General features: G+C 40.9%; 1 protein-coding gene across 1 annotated transcript in view; it reads right to left on the bottom strand.

The window, feature by feature from the left end:
- Nucleotides 1-22,411, bottom strand: part of adamts3 (ADAM metallopeptidase with thrombospondin type 1 motif, 3) — a 184,556-nt gene that overhangs the window by 139,288 nt on the left and 22,857 nt on the right. The window contains exons 3-6 of the mRNA XM_031756603.2: nt 10,947-11,063; nt 9,413-9,479; nt 9,023-9,044; nt 712-1,145 (exon numbers count right to left, since the gene is read on the bottom strand). Of these exons, the coding sequence (XP_031612463.2) occupies nt 712-1,145; nt 9,023-9,044; nt 9,413-9,479; nt 10,947-11,063 (640 nt within the window). The remainder of the gene's footprint in view (nt 1-711; nt 1,146-9,022; nt 9,045-9,412; nt 9,480-10,946; nt 11,064-22,411) is intronic.

The raw sequence follows: 22,411 nt of genomic DNA, 5'->3' as shown, positions 1-22,411 counted from the left end.
ACTTTCTGTTAGGAGCTTTGCTTTAACTTTGTCATGAATATCTGAAGCATTAACTTTCCAACACAGAGTCAGTCCTACAGCACTACAAATGTTCACCTTAGAGAATTAGCAGTAGAAATTCATTTTTATTTCAGTCTCTCCCACTGAACAGCTCAAAAACGAAAAAGACAGAACGCCACAAGCGCTGTCCGTCACTTCCCCATCAGGAAGGTGATTTTTGGAGGACTTTCTTTGTGTTGCATTTCAAAACTCTGCAGTATTTCAACTAGAGCTGAAGGAATTTGGGTTTGGCCTATTCTTTCCTTAAATGCAGAGATGCTCCGCTGGCCAACTCTAAGAGATTTTGGCTCTGGTCGTTGCCCAATGACGGCCCAAGTGTTTTATGAGGGGTGATAGGGAGGATGGGACTGCAGACTTTTAGAAAGGACAAAAGGAACTCGTGCTTTATGTTGGGAAGAGGTTAGAAGGAAAATCCCTTCACGAATGCAATAGGAGACTACTCACCCGTGACAAACCTCTGTACAAAAAGTACAAAAAGCTATTACGTCCGCAAAAACAATGTGCTGTAAAAATGCCGAGCAGCGATGTAAAGGAATGCTACAGACATCTAAAATCCTTTGGTGTCAGTTGATAAGGTCATGGCACTTTTGAAATGAAAAGCACTTTCATGGGGTGGGAAGGGAAGGAGTTTTACTGCTGAGGAAGACTTACCAGCCCATCGCAGTTGTTAATGGCAACCGAGGCCCCGGGGACGTCTGTGATGTCACCGGTAAAGGTGCAGTCTGTCTTGAGCAGCTCACGGCGCAGTATCCTCTCCGTGCCATTGGTGGATTCAGTCTGGTTGGCGCCCACGCTAGAATCGTTGCCAGCACCGCCGTTTCCGAATCCCGGGACCTCGTCGTGCCACTCCACCATCGCGCCAGGCGCCACCAGCCTGCTGTTCGGCCGCAGACGAAGGTGAAACTCCTTTCCAAAGGCAGTGATGTTGAAGAAAAGCCTCTGTTCAGTTTCACCGTTTTCAAGCACCTCCCTCTTAACACGCTGCTTGTGAGTGGCGGAGAGCAGGTGTGACAGGTAGTGTCCGTGGGAGTCGGTGCTGAAGGGGGTGACCAGGCCGTATTCTTTCAGCCGGCTCTTCAACTGCTCTGTGAAACAACACAAGAACCCAGCAAAGTTAGTTTTTCCAAAAAGCAATAAAATAATATCAAATCAGTCTTTTCCTCTAAACACAGAGTCAGCCGAGGCCTGATTATCCCGCATGCTCGAATCATCCTTTTATCACTGGATATTGTAACAACCAGTTCATCTTTTCTTTTAGTCAACTAATGTTCCTCTAAGACTGCAGAAGCTTTGACATTCGAACACTTGGACTTGATTTTCTTTCACCTAACATTTTGACCTTCATTTTTTTGTCTCTGCCGACTCAAAAATGAAACATTGGACTAACTGATTCACCATGTTTACCTTCTTAGTCCAACGACAGAGAACTAGGACACCACAGCTGAGAGCCAGACTGACTAGACTGAGTTAAAACTCTGAGACACATTATTAGGCCAACAGAAATGCTAATAGGATTGTGACACTTGCATATTTATGTTGAATAGTTTCAAAGGCATCTAAGACCGGGATGGGAGTAAGCGTCAGTGTTAGGGTCATATTTTCTTTCACTTGGACGAGGTTCCCTGACCCTGCTTTATGTCACGGGCAGAGCGACAAAATACTCTGAGAACAACAACAATGGGACAAACTTACAGTCCCGGTGTCGTGTCTACAGTGAAACTATGAGCACACCTTATTCCGTGTTTAATCCTCACTATTCCAACATTTCCTAAATCATATCTCTGGGAAACACAGCTGACCTCACTGATTGTGAAACCTCCGGGATTGGCAAACGTTTTGAAACACTGACGTCTGCGTGGATCGTATCACTCCTCGTTCTTTGGTTCTGATGTGTCACACCAATTTCAAATGATCATTTTCCAGACGAAAACAAAGACATTCACCGTGGATAATGAACTACAGGCGCTGCTGAGCTCACTGTCTAAACTCTGCTACTGTACTTATGCCTAAGTAGCAGCTGTATCACAGCAGTAGGACACTGTACGGCATCCCACGTGGCATATTCTGCTGTCCTGCTGCCACATGGATCAACACCAGAATATGTCATGTGGGATCTTGCATATGGCACTGCACTGAAATATAGATGAGCCAGGTTTAAAGATGTCCTTGAGCAGCATAGGTGTCGGTTACTACTGGGCTTACTGTGAGTTTCATGACGGCCGGTGGTGCCGGTGTTGCTTCGTAGTCATTATGATTCTGATTCTGTCTGAAAATACTTATTTTCTCACCACTGTTGCTCTTCTGCTGACACAAAAAAATGTAACACCAGCACAAGCCAGTTTCATCTGTGCCATTGTTTTAACATATTGCTTTGTTTCACCCACTTCCTTGTTCATTGGCTCATTTGTGGTCAACCCAAATGTACCAGGAAATCTGTGGGCTTTCTCAAACACTTTCAGATTTAGGAAAATTCCATCCGAGCTTGGTTTGCTTTTCCAAGAATCTTTGGTTGGAAAAAATCTAACAAGAATATTGAAAGCGTGTAATTATCTTGCTGCTTTTGACCAGGAAACATCAAACAGGTGTCAATGGGGAAACTAAAATTACATATCTGAGGACGTGACTTCACACAATCACGGTGAGCATGCACGTGGATGCATGTGATGGCAAGAAAAGACCTATTTTAGAAGCATTCAAAGCAAAGACTGCAGGTTTCATGAAGCCAAAGTATGACAATGGTACTGATGTTTGAACTTAAAGCAAACAAACATCTAAATCCTTTTTTCCTCCCTGTTACATCACCCTAACATTACTATATCTGCAAAGCAAGGATGGCGCAGAGTTAGCTGCCTGATACTGAAAGATTTGGAAAAAATTACATCAGTTGTACCGAGTACTACATATTTTTCCACAGAGTGCATTTAAGCAATGAAAAGACACAGTGCATCAAAAAGAAGCCAGAAATGTGTTCAGCTTGTTGTGTGTGTGTTTAAAGAGCAGGCTTTCACTGCTTAATCCTCATGAGGAAGAGGTCTAATATAAAGAGTCATTTGTCCCGCTTAGAGGACTATTTTTTAAAGCTAGAAGCCACGCAGATTTGGATTTTAGGCACTGATTTTGGATATAACTCAACGTCTCTATCGATTAAACTTGTGATATTTTCAGGTAACCACGCCCGTTCTGATGTTTGATGTAGTGTGTCGTTCCTGCTCTGGATTCAGATCGTTCGCCTAAGACTACAAAACGCCCGCTGATATCACTGTTGATGTCTGCTACTACAAAGTCACACCTCGCAGCTGCCGGGTCACGGGTTAAACTGGAAACACACAAAAAGGCTTTTAGCGCAAATATGACTGTGGCTAGCGTGCTCCAAAAAATGTAAACGCAAACAGAAAAAAATAACAACTTTACTGCGGTTTGATGATGTGTCAAAAACAACCAGGTCCATATGCAGCACAAAGCCCGAGTTCAACTGCAGCTATTTTTAATTGAGACATTAAACGGCAAATGTCTCTGGCTGACCTGTGAGTGTTTGATGGTGTATAATACTGTATATCTATACACAAGCTGACTGGTTTTCTTTAACAGTTAAAATAAAATTGAAATTAAAAGCAAAATAAAGCAAAATAAAACACATTTCTCATGTAAAAACACAAAAACGGATCCAAACCTGGAGGAGAACAGAGGCTTGTTGGAGGATTGTACTGGATCCAGACATTTACCAGCTACATTAATCTTCTGCTGGGCAGGTATTCGGTTTTTAATTTAGTGTTTCAAACACTAAATGTGGAAAAAGAGCATCGCTCACACAGCAGCGATCGGACTGCGGTTCACCTTTCACTAACTTGGCACCTCATTAGATTCACAGAGTTTATTTATGCCTGGTTACGCAGGCAGAGGCTGCATGACAGAAAAAACTAAAAAATAAAAACATCCTGTTGCATGTATTGTTCTCACTAAGTGATCATTTTACACATAATTACAGCTGTAATCACAGCACAGCTGTTGTCTGTGTGACGTGTTTTGTTGGAGTATCCCAGTATTCCCATTATTATCTGACAGGGATCCATTTACAGTGGAGAGCGCGAAAACCGAGATTTTCTGCTTAAAGGGAACATTTACTTTAGATTTAAGTTTGTCGGACCACGGTACAGATTCACTCTGCAACGATGAGGTAAGTGAACAGAGCTGCACATATTAGACATAAATAACTTGTACTAAATGAAAACAAACACAAACATGCTTTACAAGAAGTACGATTAGAATCCCAGACTTTATACATAAAAGTGACAGGTTAAAAGAAAAGAAACAAAAACATATACAGGTGTTTTACAAGGTCGTCTAACAGGAAGGCTGCAGCTTTACTTAAAAGAAGCACGAGTCCGAACAATACAAGTGAAAGATGAAATACACTGAACGGATACGACCACACAGCACTCACAATATACTTCTCAAGGGTTACCCACCAAAGACCTTCAAGCACAAATCCCTCAGTGTCACAAAAGAGTCAGTTAAAATCCATTTTCTGATTTCTTTTCTGTCCTGTGTCCATTTAACTTATATTCTCTCTGTCAGAAGTTCTGACGACGATATTACAGGAACACACTAAAGCACATTTCAAATGAAGACCATCTATGAGGGGCCAGAGCAGCTGTGACAGCAATGAAATACTGGAATACACTCCTGATCAAAAATATTATACCTCAGTGGCACTGACACATCAGCCAAAGCAATCGCTCTTCAAATTCAGCAGTTAATCCTAATTAAGCTCCATAATTCTGGTTTTCTGGATATAGTGTGGCTGTCTACTCCTGATATTATCTTTGATTTCTCTCTTTTTTTTAATCTCTTCTAGTCTTGTTTGGTATCTGGAGTTGAATATGAAATTTTGGACCATATGAAAATGTGTGTAACAAAAGCAAAGAGCGACGTTTGTGGCTTGGCGTTTAAGGGCTAGTGTGCAGACAATGAGCAGTCTTTCAAGCTGACTTCCCAGTTAATCAGGGAAGATGGTCCCTCTGCTGTCAGTCATTCCATCATTGCTGCTGAATGTTGTTTCTAAATGGTGCCTTCACAACAGGTTTGCTCTTGATGTGTGAGAACATCAGATCCTGGCATTTAACTGAAAGGTTCGCCGACACTGCTCATCTTATCCAACCACCACAAATTTACATGTGACACAAACCTCTGCTGCAGTTGTCCATATAGAGCAAAACATGTGCAAAGAAATACAAAGCACATGGGCAGCAGTTTCGTAAAGTTGAGCTGAGACATGCATTTGATCGACTGACTCCTCCAACAGAGGCTGATGAATCAAAACACAGAAATAAAACCTTAGTGGGAACCATCAGGAAAGTTGGGATGAAAACTGCCTTCAAATTCTCTACACAGAATGAACAAGTGGTGCTTCAGGGTAACGACGAGTGACCAATCAAAAGAGAAAAATCATGAAAAAAACAATAGAAATATGTAAATCCCGCTCCAGCTACATTTCTACCAAAGACTGTGGACATTTTAAAGGAAAAATTTAAATACCTCTCTAACACAACATCACAGAGTTTGTTTCACAAAGGTGACATTCCTCCATCTGTCAGTGTCGACACTTTACTGTAAAACACTTTGTACTATTCTTCCTTTAATTTGTCAGCGATATACGAGGTATTGTACACCTCAGAGACCTAGCACTGCTGATTGGCTGATATATTACCTCGGTTTGTAAAACTGAACACAGAAAATTCAGTCAATTGCCACTTCAAAGATAAAGGCACTGTGCTAGAAACAAGCAGCTTTTGTCCTAAACTATGAAACACCAAAGAAAGATCCAGGTGCAGTTTACGTGCACTGTAAATGAACCAGTCTGTTCAAAGAGCAGTCCGACCATGTTTGAAAGCAAAGCAAGGAAACAAGGTTACCACAACAAGGATGGATGACATGGAGTCAAGTGTTTCTGAACACATTTCTAGATAATCCATCTTTAACCCTTTATCTCTTGAAAGCCTGCTAGGAGTAATCCTCGAGGCTCTTGGAGGTTTCTGTCATATTTCAGCCTGCTTTTAAAACAATGAGACAGGATGTGCATCAGATGTTAGTGAGGCCAGTCTCTGCCTGCGCAGCTACCCTTGAAAAACCCCCAGAAACTATTCTAATGGTCATCAAACCACATCTTTATTGATATATACTGAATTTTAAAACTCATAAGGGTACACAGGAGGTCGTCAAATGCCAGGGGACAGAGTTAAAAGCATTACAGGCTGAAGAAATGAGCTGGAAAATTACCTTTCACACTACCTCAAACTCACCAACTGCTGCTCAAAGAATTGTTGGACAATCCAATCAAAGGTTATAAAGCTGTGGACTGGGCAGCACTGCCTTCAAATTCTCTACACAGAATGAAACAGTGGTGCTTCAAGATAACGATGAGTGGCCTCACTGAATGGTATAAATGAGTGTGACTCATGTGCTGTGGCCTGTCCCAGCTACATTTCTACTAAAGACTGTGGAAAAAGTTAAAAAGCTCTCTAGCACCATCACTGTAGCACCACATCACAGGGTGTGTTTCATAAAGGTGGCGTTCCTCCCCCGGGCAGTGTCGAAACCTTACTAAAACACTTTGTACTGATTCTTCAGTTGCCACCAGCTGATAGGCTCTGTGGTTAAAAACACACCTTAGCATCAGCTGAGCCCTGACACAACCAGCTGCCAGTCAGGAGCAAAGAAATAAGGAAATAACAAATAAAAAAACAAAAAAAATTATTCACCTTAGAGCCAACAAATACATTTGTGCAAATTTTCTTGATCCTTTTACTTTCTGTAGAGTCACCAAACCATCTAAACAGCATAAAATTGCTATAATTTGTTGTACCGAGTCTGATGAATCGAGCCTGTTCACAGGGAAATGCAGTGAGATGAGACAGACACATAATCAGCAACCCTGAATTTGTCAAACAGGCTCTTTTTCCATCCTTTTTGCTGACAAAAATGTTACCAGTAAGTACATGAAGAATGTGACAACATGTTATCAGAGCACCGATGAACTATCATCGAAGAAGAAGGAGGTAACATGACTTTACCAAAGCAAAGCTCTGATTTAGCTTTAAGGCGGTCAAAGCAGCTTTAAAGTAGTGAAGATGGACCAGGAGACAGCAGGTGACAGAAAGCTGAGGCTAAACCTACAGTGACCTGCATAAAACTACAGTCAAGTGGGACAATTTTCTTCCATTGTTTATGTTTTCATGCCAAAAATTAAATCTTAAATCAAACTTTTTTCTTACTGCGGAGAAAAGCAGACTTTCTCATAAAGAAGATTCATTAAATGCTGATCAAGACATCGGCAAAAAATTTGGTAGAAGCAACAATTTATCTCATAATGCAAATTTATGCAAAAAAAAAAAAAAAAGCAAAAAATAAATAAATAAATAAATAATGCAAATTTCCAACTCTGTACTTTTACTCTTAAATTGTGCTAGAACAGCTTTGCAGCTTATTCATGTTGTACTGCAGCCCCGCCCCTCAGCTCACCTGCGGGCTGTAAGGAGACATTTAGCCCCTCAGATGAGACGACCGTATGATGGATATAATCACAACAGATGTTGGAGCAGTGAGGTGGGAGTGTGAACCTCGATATGCTCGGATGAAACCATTTAGCACTCACACGCAGGTGACATCACAGAGGTATTCCAAGGAAAGTAATGGATTACTAAATTACTTACTTACTTAGTGCTTTTTTGGTGTGTTTTTTTTTTTCTTTCTATCCAAATAACTGAAGAACCTTTGTCACAAGAGTAACAACATAATTGTACCAGTCATGTAATTACTGAATTTGTAATGCGATTACATTACAGTTAGCGTTATACAATTATGCTTTACTCCCCGACACGTGCCTTGGTGATACTGGTTGCCAAGAGCAAAGAGTGTTTGTTTTCAATCGTGGTTTAGTTCAGTTTAGGTTCAGTTTTGGGATAAAATATTCCTTTTCACAGATCTAACCCTGCCTTTTGAGAAATTACACTCACAAGTGGATTTAAATGTGATGTCGAGGGTTCCTAACCACGCAGCCATATGTGACAAGTTACAGCTGCCACAGCTGGATGTATTTAAAAGAGGCCAAAGGCAGCATTTGATGCCCTGGGAATGAGGATGATCGTCAGGGATTAACCATAAACCCAATCAGGGTCTGACCTTCACTAGGAAAGAACTTTATATTTGCTTCATTATATTTCAGCAGATAGGACCTTTTGCTTGATGTCCTCCCCATGTTTACCTTCTGCTCCCCATCCCTTACAATTCAACCTGAGCTCACTCAGTTTTACAAATAGTAACAGAATCAACAGGAAAATCCACAAGATTTACTTTTTCATCTATTATTTGAGACCAGAGAAAATGAAATCTAAGCAAAAGAAATCTCCTTGTAAAAGTTACAGAAGTGGCAAATTAAGAAAGGCCCAGCCAAATGAGCAAGGAAACTGCTTTACAAGGCCGATAATGGCCACATGGAGCAAACAGTGGCTCACTACAAGCAACGGGGAACCACAAATGTTCAGCCCACAGCCAGCTGTCATCTTGCTGTGTGAGGGCCCTGGAGGTGTTCAGAAGATAAGGGCCAGTGTAAAAGGATCCTACGTGGACACTGCTGCAGCTCACTTGTTCCTTAACCTCAGAATGAAGAACAGATGTTCAGGATCTCGAGGAGGAATTTTCTTTCCTGTATAACAAAGCCCGTGAAGCAGCTTGCTCATGCAATATAAGTGTGTATGTGTGATAGAGGACTCTGTGTGTAGGGTGCTAGGGGAGGGCGAGGGGGTATATTACAGAGCTCCTCACACACAAACTCCCCTCCCACTTTGATCTCAGTGATCCAACTTGTCCTCATGAGTTTCTTCTCTGACTGGGGAGAAACTCCTCTGCATTTTTTCTACACACATCTAATTATTAACAAAACGAACACAAATAAAGCCAGACTTACCCTCTCTATCTACTTCACCAGCCTGTAAAAGAGAGAAAAGAGCTCGTTAAATGCGGCACACGCCAGAAGGAAATGATAGATCAGAGTCTGAGATGTCCAGCGGTAACAACACAGCAGCTCTGGAGTTTTCTGTGGGCCGTGCTGCTTGTAAAAAGTCCGAAAATACCTGTTTTACATCCAAAGGGCAAAACTCAGACGTCTGCAGTGTCAACATGTATTTCACAGAAGTGTTCAAATTTACAGAGCCGAAAGTTCAGAGACTTGTAGTTGTGTCGTTCCACTTTTTCTCCGCTTTACAGCTGAATTCGTTTAATATTGACGGGATTCAGTCAAACTGCGCGTATTTATATGCGTAAAAGGAAGCAACGGCGAAGCGGTGCAGACACTTACCTTAGCAGCTGAAGTCAGTACAAGTCCTACAAGTAGTAAAGCTAGTGACAGGACAGCCATCACGAGTCTTAAATGACAAAGTACAAAAAACAAAAAACGTTATCCCAACGTGAAATTAAAATAAGGGGGAAAAAAGAGACAAAAATCTTTACGCAAACGTGACCCGGCTCATTCAAAACTTATCAAACTGGATGTGCGGTCAATGCCTCGGTCTTAGGTAAAAATCAGAAAAAACAAGAAGCAACATAAAGTAGTTAAAGTTTCATTAAAGCAGGAGTGAAGCGAGTTGCGACACTTTTGTCATTCAGTCAGTGTTTTTCTGATGACTGAGTTTCGTGAAAGTTTTGGTGAAGTTAGTAGGACACCCCTCTCTGCCGTGACCGGACAGAGCAGCAGTGTGTAGCTCTTGCAACCTGGCACCAGCCTCCGCTGGCTAATAAACGCAAGACCAGCCCTGTGTGACGTCACTATGTGAGTCCGAACACATGGAGGGACAGGAGGAGGAGGAGGAGGATGAAGAACCCAACCCCCATACCCCTCCCCTCCCTCATCTCACCACACACAAGTGAGCGACTCAACAAACAACAAGAAACTTATCAACTCTAACGATGCCAGCAATAATCCCGCGAAGAAGAATTACAGGCCAGCGCAGGACTCAGGTATTTATTTAAAATCAATTTCTTGTTCTTTAGTGGCGCGTACCGTGGGTCACCGAGAACCCACGGAGGACCAGAGGGAAGAAACACGTGGAAGAAAGTAGTTGTATAAATAGATTCTCCTGATTGTGCTAATACGGATGTTATTAGATGAAAAGTGGCTCCAAAGTGGGGAAACAAATACTCTTCACTTAGATAAACTGCTGCTTAAGTGGTAACTTCAATTAAAACTACACATTGTGCAGGATACTATTCATATTATTGGATTATAATTAATGACTTTCATGTGTAGAAAACTTCTAACACTGAATTATATATTCTAGATTTAGATTTTTTTAAACTGCTGCAGTCCTGGGTTTAAATCCACTGGCCACATGGGACTTTTTTCTGGTCAAGCTTCCTCCTGCAGCCCAGACATGCATGCTTGGTTAATGGGTGAATCTAAGTTGGCTGTAAGTGTGAGTGTGGATGTGAGTGGTTGTCCGTCTCTCTGTGTTAGTCCTGGCAGCTTGTCCAGGTGTGCCCTGCCTCCCAGCCTGTGAAAGCTGGGATAGGCTCCAGGCCAACCGTGACTCTGGCCTGGATTAGCAGAGAAAACTGCAAAGCAAAAAAGCAACTAGAGCTTTAAAAAAAAAATTATGTTGCACAAAGTACAGCATATTCAAAATTTCATGGAGTAGCAAGTAGGATTTTTAAATAATGAACTATATGGACAGAGGTGTTGGGCCAAACCTCTTAATATTTGAGTGTTTTCAGTCCATTTTTCCACAGGAGGATGACATAAAGCAACTCAGACATGAAGTGGCAGATCATGTAAAGTTACAGAGCAGGGTTGCTGAGACACATAGCGCATGAAAGTCGCTCTGCTGATTTGATACCTGCAGAATTCCAAACCTCCATCCATTTTCTCCTGCTTGTTCAGTTCCAGGGTTGTGAGGCGGCTGGAGCCTCCCCAGCTGTGACAGGGCGAGAGGCGGGGTACATCCTGGACACGTCTGCATCAGAGTCAACACAAGGGGACAAACAACCATTAGCATCTATGTTCAATTTAAAGTCACTTATTAACCTGACACTGCATGTTTTAGGAGGAAGCTGGATTACCCAGAGAGAACCCGCGTAGATACTGGGAGAACATACACACTCCACACAGAAAGGCTCCAGACTGGATTTGAACCAACGACCTTCTTGCTGTTGCTAAACACACTACCTCCTCTGGCATAAACTTCAGCACACAAACTGTGCATCAGGAGCTTCATGGCATGGGTTTGCATGGAGAAGCAGTTTCTGTAGGTTTAATATGCAAGTGGCCAGTACTTTTGTCCCTATAGTATAAATACAAGTACTGTATAATAAAACTGCATTTCTTATGTGCAAAGATATTGGGCAGTATGAGATTAATATTGGTGAGTGGGGCTCCACAGAACAGGGATGCAGAGTAACAGAACTCGATGGACAGCCAAGTAGAGACTGGACCTTAGACAGTATAAAAGACAAACAGAGCCAGAGGGATAACACCTGCTGGTTAGTGAAGTCGGGATATGGAGCCTTGAAATGATCTTAGTGTTCCGAAAATAATGGTTTTCCATTCTAAAAAGCAGAATAATCAAAATGGACACAAAATTAAATTAAATTTTATTTAATGTGACTGAGTGACTGAGCCCATAAACTCATCAGGGCCAAGGGCCATTTTTCCTGTGTACTTCCATAGGACTGGAAATCTTTTTGCATCCATATTATTGCCTCCTGGTGGTTATTAACAGAGTCCACAGGTTTAAGGACTTTAGCTGGCTTCACTTTTCAGTTTTCTTTGAATCTACAGCTGTATTTATAGTGTCTATAGTTTGCACCATGGCATGAATTAATTTTCCTCTCTTTTTAGCATGAGTGTCAAATTGCTCAGACACCAGTGGAAGTAATTACCCTGTCATACTCTTATCTATTGTTCTGATCCTACTGACCAATGCCATGTTTTTTGCATTTCTGTATCTAAACTCAGCTTTCCTTTATTGAAGTGACCATTGTATTTTTTAAATTTCTTGTACAGACCATATATCATGTTTTCATGAATATATATTATATATTATTGCTTTCACACTGAAATACTATATATTCCAATGATAAAATTCAGTTAAATTCAAATTTTACTTATATAGTGCCAAATTACCACAATAGTCATTTCAAGGTGCTTTATATTGTAATGTAATGATCCTACAACACTCCAGCGGAAACCTCACCAATCACACGACCCCTTATAAGAGGAAGTACTTGGTGACAGTGGGAAGGAAAAACCCCCTTTTAACACGTTGCTGAAAGCTGAACGCTCTGCCTCCCATTCTGTTTTAAATATCCCGGGAACCACAACTAAGCCAGCAGTCTGAGAGTGAAGGTCTTTTAGATCAGCGGTCCCCAACCCCCGGGCCACAGAGTCGTTTGGTACCGGGCCGCGAGTGTTAAGGCTCGGGTGTAAAATTTATGGTTTTCAGTGTTTTTATCGTTTTTTTGCGTTATCTTTTTAATCGTTTTTATCATTAACTCAGTGTCCCTGGGTCTTTTCCTGTGTGTTCTGAATAAATCTTCTTCTTTTCATATCAGTACTGGTTTTATTTTGTTGTATTTATTCGCAACACCTTAAAGGCCGGTCTGTGAAAATATTGTCGACATAAACCGGTCTGTGGCGCTAAAAAGGTTGGGGACCGCTGTTTTAGATGACATGGGACCTGATTATTCAAGACCTTGTATGTGATGAGAAGGATTTTAAATTTGATTCTGGATTTAACAGGAAGCGTCACTCTGACACAGGATGTTTCTAATTTTAGAGATATTGTGCAAATGGAAGAACACAGTCCTGCATATTTGTTTAACATGCCCATTGAAGGTCAGCTGGAGGCCAATGTGATGTCATCCAGAGTAAGTGTCTTATTAGACACCATGTTTCTAAGATTTTTAGGGTTGAATACAATAACATCATTTTTATGTGAATTTAAAAGTAGGAAATTAGAGGTCATCCAGGTCTTTATGTCTTTAACCTCCTAAGACCCGAACTCTTTCATGGCATGCATATTTGGGTTGATTGGGACCTGATGAATGTAAAAACAAGAATTACCTGATTTTGTTGGGTTTTTTTACCTAATTTTTGTTTCTGAGAAAAATGAGATCCACATAAGAGGACATTTGTTTTAAATTTCGATAGAACAGTGGCAGTATAATGTCTTTATAAGTGGATATCAAGCCTGTAGAGCAAAATTTAGTATTTTGGTCTAGACATCCCAAAATGTGATGTCCACATATGTGGACGCCAGGTCCTAGGAGGTTAAGACATTCCTGCAGTTTAACTAATCGGTGTGTGTTATCTGGCTTCATGGACAGATAAAGGTGGGTGTCATCTGCATAGCAGTGAAAGTGTATGTTATGCCTCCTAATGATACTGCCTAAGGGAAGCCTGCAATTCTCCTTTGTGTGTGAAGAAGACTCCACATTTTTATGAAAAAAATGGAGTCTATTAGAATTTCTAAAAACTAAAAAAGTTTCACAAAGTCTCATAAGTATGTAAATGTCTCAAGTAGGGATGGGTATCGAAACCCGGTTCTTGTTGAGAACCGGTTCCCACTGTTTCAATTCCTTGGAATTGTTTGCCATTTTTGCAAACGATTCCCTTATCGATTCCAGTCGCCCCGAAAGACGTCACCACATTGCGGAGCGTCATTTACTCAAACGCTCAAAAGTTTGGTTATACTTTACGAGAACAGATGACAACGGGGCAACTTGCAATACTTGCAAAGCAGATATTTCATTTAAAGGAGGAAACACTACGAATATGCAAAAGCATTTGCTCACAAAACACGCGATGACCTTAAATGAATGTCGTGTTTTTAATTCCGCTCCGGACTCGTGAATCTCAACCCAGCAGCAGCGGTAACGTTTGCACGTCCTCTCCCGTTAATGCGGCAGGTAATTAATCAGCTAACAGTGCATATTATGTTAGCGTGATCGGCCTTATTACAAATCCTGCCATTGCGCTGCATTTAGGTGACCATGATGAGACAGACAGAGTCTGGCTGGCAGTTCTCGCTGCAGTCTACCGTTAGCCTCTCCTTTCAGGCCAGGATAGACGAATGTCACCGAGCAGTGACTAAGTTTGTGGTCAAAGGCTTGCACCCATTTGCCACAGCAGATGCCCCCGATTTTCGGTAAGTGAATGTGTTTAATTGTAGGCAGGGACATTACTGGATATTCTTGTGTAATTGCTACAGAATAATTTATGTTATACTTTGTTATTGCTACAGAAGAATATTTATTTTATTATTTTACATTTACAATTTTTTTTTTTTTTTTCTGGGGACCCTGTGACACCCCATTGAAGAGCCGTGGCTGTGGATCTCTTAAGATCTCACTGTTGGGTTTGTAAGGCCATGTTACTCCTAAATTTCTATCTTGTTCAAAGAGAAGATATAAAACAAAGTTCTAAGCTAATCGACCTTAGTGTTCTCCTTTTTAAAAAAAAAGAATCGATAAAGAATCGAATCGTTAAACAGAATCGAAAATGGAATCGGAATCGTGGAAATCTTATCAATACCCATCCCTAGTCTCTAGTGTGAAATGTCCAAAATGCTTTATTTTCCACACCATCAAGTGCTGTAACTGCTTACCGTCACCAGGGGGCAGTCTCACAAACAACTGGCCAGTACACTTGCTTGTGCTGTTCTTTCAGAGAAGACTGAAGTTTGAACATACAAAGAGCTGAAGCAAAACAGAGCGTTCAAAAGAGTGAAAAGTGTCCACTGGAGCCGATCTGTTACTTTTGCAGTCCTTCCTCTACATGGTGAACTCCATTGTTAGTCCCTTACCACCTTTCCTGTTCTGGGTAATTGTTTAACCTATCAACATTCAGCATCTGCGTGGAACTACATGTGATTGGAGAACTCATCTGCATAGGTTAAAGCTTCATTTTGTGTAGTTGCAAACTGCAATAAGTATACACGCATATAGTGTCATCATTCCCCCATTTGACCTGAGATAAGCTGTGAGCAAATTTCACCAAAGAAGGATTATAATCTTTCTTCTTTGTATGATTCACAACTCAAGTGAGTTTTTTGGCAGTAAATAAGAAGTCAACATTAATTAATATAACAGATCATGTCTAACTTTAACCAGTCTTGTAACTCCTGAGACGAGGCCCCCACACCCAAGTACAGTGTGGTCAAACTGATTGTACCACCAGAAAGAATAATATTCCCCCATTTTCCTTCCAATAAACACATGGTTGGACAAAAGAAGAAGACACAGAAGAGGTAACCAACTGTTAGAACGTCTGTGTTTTTGATTGAGATGGAGTGAGCACCCAAATGTAGGAAGATTAAAGTTAACAAACCAAACAAGGTTTTATTGGCCAGTCCAAAAAGTCCAAAGAACAACGCTCCTCCTCATTCTCATCCTGCACATCCTCAACTCTTCCTCTCAGCTCCTCACCTCCAATTTTAGTCCCGACCACTAATGATGAGGGCAGAGGAGGTGAGGTAGAGACATGAGGAGTTGAGGGAGCAGCATTTAACTAAATAAGGCATCGCTGCCTCAGGGTCTCATTTTAAAGAGTCTGTTAGATATGACATGTGGCACAGCTACAAAGTAAAACCACGACAAGAGAAACGAGAAAACCTTCAAAGTGAAACAAAGAAACACTAAAAAAACGAAATAACCAACCCTGAGCCACGAAGACTGACGGTAAATGTGATGACAGAGACAGGAAACACAAAGAACCGTGACAGCTCCTGAGAACAAGCCGAGAATCATGAGATAAAAATTGTTGTGAAATTTGCACACTAATGAATAAAATGTGTTTTGGGGAAAATAAAATTGCTAGGTTTTATTTTATCTAGTTTGACATTTCCTTCAAGTGCATTTGGCTATGATGCTGCATCTGTTAAAATATCCCAGCATTATGACAAAGGTAGTTCTGAGAAAAGCACAGTTCCTCTATAAAAGCTCTGCTATAAAAGACAGAGCACTGCATTCATTATCTGGGTAGGGGGTGAACCAATAAAACTGCAATAATATGAACTTTAATCTGCCATTAATCCTCATGCTACTGACTGGGGTTCACATGGACTCACAGGTATGTTTGTTCTTATGTTTCTCATCACAATTTTTTGTCAGTCACTTTGCTCCGAATGGTACCACATGATTGTTTTCTGCACTTCTGCTTTGATTTGTTTGGGTTTTTCTTTTTTATACAAATACTTCAGAATCAAATGATGGTAAAAAAGCTTATAAGTAATAATGGATTGGAGTTTTAGGAGAATACATTAGCCTAAATGTCTCAGTCGAATATCAACTTACCAAGTAGGCATTGATGGGGAGCCCGAATTTGTAAGATAACAGTTAGATTTATACAAATATAAATACTGATTAGCTTTAACATCGGCATGGCCTGTACTATTAGAACTTAGAATTACAATCCAAATGTAACACTGTGGAGCTCGAAGATGTGTTTTTATGCAGCAAATGTTACTGTAAGTATCCAGAGTCTGTTCTTGAGTAAAAGTAACTATAGACTCTCTAGAATGTTCTAATTGTTTCTAAATGTTTCATTGGTGGTAGACTATTGTAGGTGGTAAAGATGCTTGAGTTATAAGTAGCTTGAACTTGCAGTTAGGCAGTTAAATCCAGAGGTTCCCAACCCAAGGTTCATGTCACCTCTAGAAGTTCACCAGATGAATCTGAGGGGCCTTGAAATGATTATCCTCCTAAGTGATATAGGCTTTTATTTCCTAATAAAAATACTCAAATTTAACAGTTTGTTAAGAGCTAACAACAATTTCTGAAACACAGATAAAGAGTGGAAGCAAAGGAATGAGCTAGCAGCGCAGAGGCCACAGATGCAGAAAAACTACTGTGAAGTCGATGGGTCCTGAGTCAGGGGAGGGTATACCACTGACTGGCACAGGACACACTGGTAACTACATTAAAGGGTTACCTAGGCAACCGGAGACCTGAATGTTCACTAGACTCGAACCATCACCGACAAAGCAATGTGCAACAAGCAAACTGCTTCCTTTTGTACCCCTCTAGTCTCCGTGTCCCCATCACCAGGCGGTGAGACTGTGAACTCAACACGTTCTCTCTCTGAGCTCATCACATGCTGACACTTGCTCAGAGCTCCTTGTCACATTTTAGTGAACCAGGTTCCTCCTTTTAGCATCAGGTTCGAACATGAACAGTAGTGCTCCAGCACTGATAATGATGACTATAGATGAACACAAAAAGATTGGGAGGCGGGTTGTTAGAGCTCGTCGATCTCTATTCACTCCAATGGACCATTTCATTACAGCTATTGTTTCTGGAGCAACATGTGCTAACTGCACCAGATATAACAGCACAGAAGCTTCAGATGCATTTTTGAAAGGCAAAATACTGAAAATCAAGTCAAATCACCCTAAAACATATTAGTGGATGATCCAGCAATGGATTCTGAGACTTTGGATGTGCTGTAATGTCAGATTAGGTTACAAAATGTAATAATAACCATGAACAAGAAATTAATTGTAATTGCAATCTTAATGTTATTTCATCCAACATTATGTGGCCATGTAAAAAGAAAAGGCCTTTTCCCTGGCTGAATATTAGCTAAATGTGACCCAACGGCATGCAGTTGTCTGGCCTGTGTAAATACATCAGTCTCAGTGGGATAACTGTACATGTACTCTTATCTCTGAGTGAGTGCAGTGTCTGCATAGAAACTGTATACAAGGATAAGAGTGGGGGGAAGGACACACGCTATTCATTTTGCCTAGTTTACTATAGATTTACACCATGAATTCAGTGTGGTAACTAACCACTAAAACACAAAACTTACATAAAGAAATATGTGAAAAATACAGTGTTAAAGATATAAATATGTGTGATAACACATGATGCACAGTAACCTGCCCTGTGTGGACGTGTTCTAGCTGGTTTCTCCTCATGCAGCACAAAAAATTTTTTCCTGCCTGCTATTAAGTGATCAGTGTGTAAGTCTAATGTGATAAAAATGTAAGAATGCTTACACAGTTATCATGAGTATGTAGAAAACAATGAAATTTGAAATATTTACTCTATTTCATCAAAATATAACAATAAAGATTAAGCTGTTACTGCTGTTGGTTAACATACAATGTTAAAGAAAAACAATAGAACAAAATAACAACAGCATTATGCTCTATAATAATGTAACAATAAAATATGTCAAGTAGGCAGGTAAGGCGTATTAACACCTGCTGTTAATACAAATCTTTGTATACATAAAGTAAAACAGTCAAAGATTTAACTCCACTGTGGTATAAAAACCATCAAAGGGTTATACATGTATCTTATTCTATTATGCATTTATATTTAATGATTTATAATTGTCTCTCTGCAGTCACATATTTCCTGCTAAGTACATTTTTTCCAGGAACTATCCGAAGTCTACATGAATCACGAGAAGTTCTCGTGTTCTGCATCCCCGCTGACACGACTCTTACTGAGGGTGCTGTGGGCAATAAAAAATAGTTGGTTACATTTAGGTGAAGACATTGGTTTGGGTAAACTACCTTTCTTTTACAATCCTAACCACATATTACAAGACAAATGTCTTCCATATGCAACAAACATTTTCTTCATTTGTAGCGTTTGCATTCTGCTTTGCTGAATACAAACGCTCGCATTTGCTTGCACTGCCATAAAAGTGTATTCCACAGAAGTAGAAGCCTGCAAAATCAAAATGCCACACACACTGCAATATGAGGCTAAACCCCACTGTGGGGCAGCACAAGGGCTCTGACCAAGGATCTGAAGGAGTTCGTTAAAAAACTTTTCTTTTTTTTTTAAGTTTTAGTGTTTACAAAAAAAAACTTGGAAGCACTAAAACAATAATGGCTAAGGAGCCTACTGATGCTGCAGTTCTTCTAAATTAGATGCATGAGATGTGAATTTTTACCATAATAGCATTAGCATCGTCCCTGAGAGGTCCAAGCTCAGCAACCTCGATAAATGGAGGTGGGTTGCGTTTCAATAACAGATGCAGTCCGTGTTAGCAAAGGGAACATGGAAAAGGTTAACGGGCTCAAAATGGTTTAACAAGCTTTCAGTAAATGTACTTTCAGTCACGGCTGCTGAGGTATCCTCTAAATGTTTCACCTCCCATGCATCCCAGTGACCCAGAGCTCCACTGCAGAGTTAAAGGAATATGACTGGAAGGCAAGTACATAACGAGAAAGATATTCCAAAGGATTGGTTCTGTGATTTCATTTTGGAGTTTTGACCTTTGACCTTCCTGTTTACTGGTGGCTGGGGTACAAACTTGAAAGGTTGCTGTAACATTTTTATCCCCCAGACAGAACCTGTTCAATTTCTTAACACTGAAAGACAGATTAAGTTGTAATTCACTGACGTCGGCAGTTTTGAACAAAGAGTTGCTGTGATCAAAGGTTGTGCCTGCTCTGGGGCACCAGTATAGCTACTGTTCATAGACAAAACATAAAACAAGATCAATCCCTTTGGGGCAACCGTGGCTCAGGGGGTTGGGCTCAGGGGGCTTCCTAGATAATGCAATGCATAATCTAGGAAGAACACTAAAAATAAATTAAGTTATAAATAATACAAAATAAATAATTCATGTGATGAAGATGTTAAAAGGGTGAGAAGCCTTCGAGGTATTCTTTTATATACTTTATGTGGAATCCTGAGAGTTCAAGAGTGACTTTAGGCCCCCGTAGTGACAGCAGGTTCATGCTATGTCGTGTTGTGTGAGGTGGATCTAATAAAATAATGCATCTCAGACTGCAGGCTGACAGTTTTGAGGAGACTCAGACTCTGATCATCTCTTCCAGTTAACTCCACACAAACAGCTGGCCATCTATTAGTCAAATAATTGGTGGTTTGAGATCCAGCTCCACCTCTTTGGCATGAGAGGAGGATTTAACTCCAAATTGCTCCCGATGATCAGACCAAGCTCTTTCATCTTTGCTGCTACTACTGGTGTGTGTGTGATAAGCAAATTGTAAACCTGTGGGTAATAGAGTTACATAAAAAAGCACAGAAACCATTAAAAATGACTTTTACAAATGTGCTTTAGGTAATTTGATACTGCTTTCCAAAGGCCACGTTAACACATTCAGCAGTTGGTGTAAAAACACCCCTAACATGCCTCTAAATTGCAATTTTGTTTCTACAAAAATGAAGACTTGAACTCCACTCCTCTGCGTTTCTGAATTTTCTGCATGCTTGACAATAAACCACTGACATTCTCAAGTTCTGACTTCATTAAATCTTAGATCTGTTGGAAAACCACAAGACATAAAAGGCAAATATTCAAATTTGGTGTTTTTGTAACCAGTGGGGCAGCTGTATGACTCAGTTATACCAAAGCTCATACATCGAGCTCACACATAGATGTCTATAAATGGACACTATGTTAGCCATAGACTTGAACAACATCTAGACTTGAATGAAACATTTGTTTTCTCTAATGCTCTGTCAAGCTCCAGATTCAGCTACGCACTGTATACAACCAAAACAAGACAATCCACCAATTTCATTTCCAAGTTTGGAGTTTCCTGTCAGTTGGTCGTAGTGAGAGAATGAAGTGTCAGACTGATGGAGCCCCGAGTTGCTGCTTTAGTCTGCATCACACATGGAAGACACATGATCATATATCACTGCTTTTATTGGGCACAGCGAAAGGGCCATTAGAGGCCTGTGTCAAGACAGTCTTCTCATTTCCCCCCTTACTCTGTCTCTCCTGTTTCTCTCCTCTCTTGCCTTCTCATTCTGCTGAAGGATTGTCAGATAAGAAAGTGCAGAAGTGACCGACCTGTTGTTGTTTTGCTCCTGTTTGTGTCTGAGTCTGCTATAACGGCTTGCAGACCTGGCTCTGTTGGCCGGTGGGTGAGCTGCCTGCAGATAAGGAAACCTGATTAACTGGCACATCTGCACGCCGCATGGCTTCACTGCTGTGGACGAGAAAGGTGCTAGAAACGAGGTGATGGGGTTGTGTAGAGACAAGCTGTAGGGATAATGAATGAGGGCCCAGGAGGCCTAGACTAACAAGTGGAGGGAGAATAAAATGGAACCACAAAGAGATGAGAGAAGTTGGAAGAAGAGCAAGAATGATTGTCTAAGGAGTCGAGGTTTCCTGGTTTGTTAGTTTATCAACATCCTGTTGATCCTTGACCTGCTGCAGAGACACAGATCCTCTAACTTCCTTCTTCTGGCCTCACAGTTCGACATCTGGTCTTCGCTGCACCCACACATCCAGACAAATACGTTTCTCTAACAACTGGCAGCGAACCAACTGACGCAAATTGAAACCAGCCCCGTGCGTCAAAAACTGGATTTCAGTACAAATAATGTGATAAAACTTTTTACCCAAGAGGTTACATAGACCGATTATATTGTGTCATTCCCATGTAAGATTTTAGGGGAAATCAGCTGGACGAACCGACGTCTTCAGCTTACACAGGAGTAGGACGTTAAAAAAACAACTGCAGGTTAATTAATATTATTTCCACTTGTGAAAAAGAAAAGACACCCTCTGTTTTTAAGCCTGCAGTTTGATGTATTAGAACATAAATAATCTAGACCAGCAGGTCGGACTCGAGCGCAGACTGAGAATTACAATTAAACACTTCTTTATTTAAAGTCACCAGGTGCAGGTATGCGCAGGTTTCCAAGGTTACAGGGGTTACAGGACGGGTCCGGGGAATCTATAAACAAAGAGACGAGAAACAAGAAATGCTCGAAGAAACTCAGAAACTTATGAAACCGGGACTCTCACTGACGTGATTTACTCAATAGTCCAGCGACAAGAAGTTCAGAGCCACTCCCTGTGATGAGCCACAGGTGAGTGATTAGTTTGATGTGCGTGGACCAGAGGCGGGAGCCCGCGGTGAGCTCCGCCCAGGCAGAATGATGTGAGAGAGAGAGAGAGCAAAACAAAACAGAAACACTTGTAGCCTCGCCGGGCGGACCGGGCAGACACAGGGACCATCACAAGTCTTTTGCAGATCTTAAAACGAGGTAAACAGATAGATAAATAGCACGTACCATTACACTGTGTCATTATTTCTTTAACAGAAACTAAGCCAAAATGCAGACGCACAAAAGTAGAAGCCAGGTGGGCCAATCAGTGTACCTGTAACTTATCATCAGCAAATGTGAGCGACTCTATAAAAGCAAAGATTTCTGCAGTTTGCTGGTCTGGAGGGTTCAGATGTGTGGAAACACAGAGTCAAGGAAATAAGACTCAGAGAAGCGATTGTTGTTGCTCATCAATCTGGGAAGTGTAGTACGGTAAGGCCAGTTCCAAACAATTTCAAGTCCGTCCTTCTAT

This window comes from Oreochromis aureus, linkage group 12 (genome assembly GCF_013358895.1).
Source record: "Oreochromis aureus strain Israel breed Guangdong linkage group 12, ZZ_aureus, whole genome shotgun sequence".
Lineage (NCBI taxonomy): Eukaryota > Metazoa > Chordata > Actinopteri > Cichliformes > Cichlidae > Oreochromis > Oreochromis aureus.
Note: the sequence above shows the minus strand (reverse complement) of the source record. Positions and strands in the feature narration are given on the sequence as shown.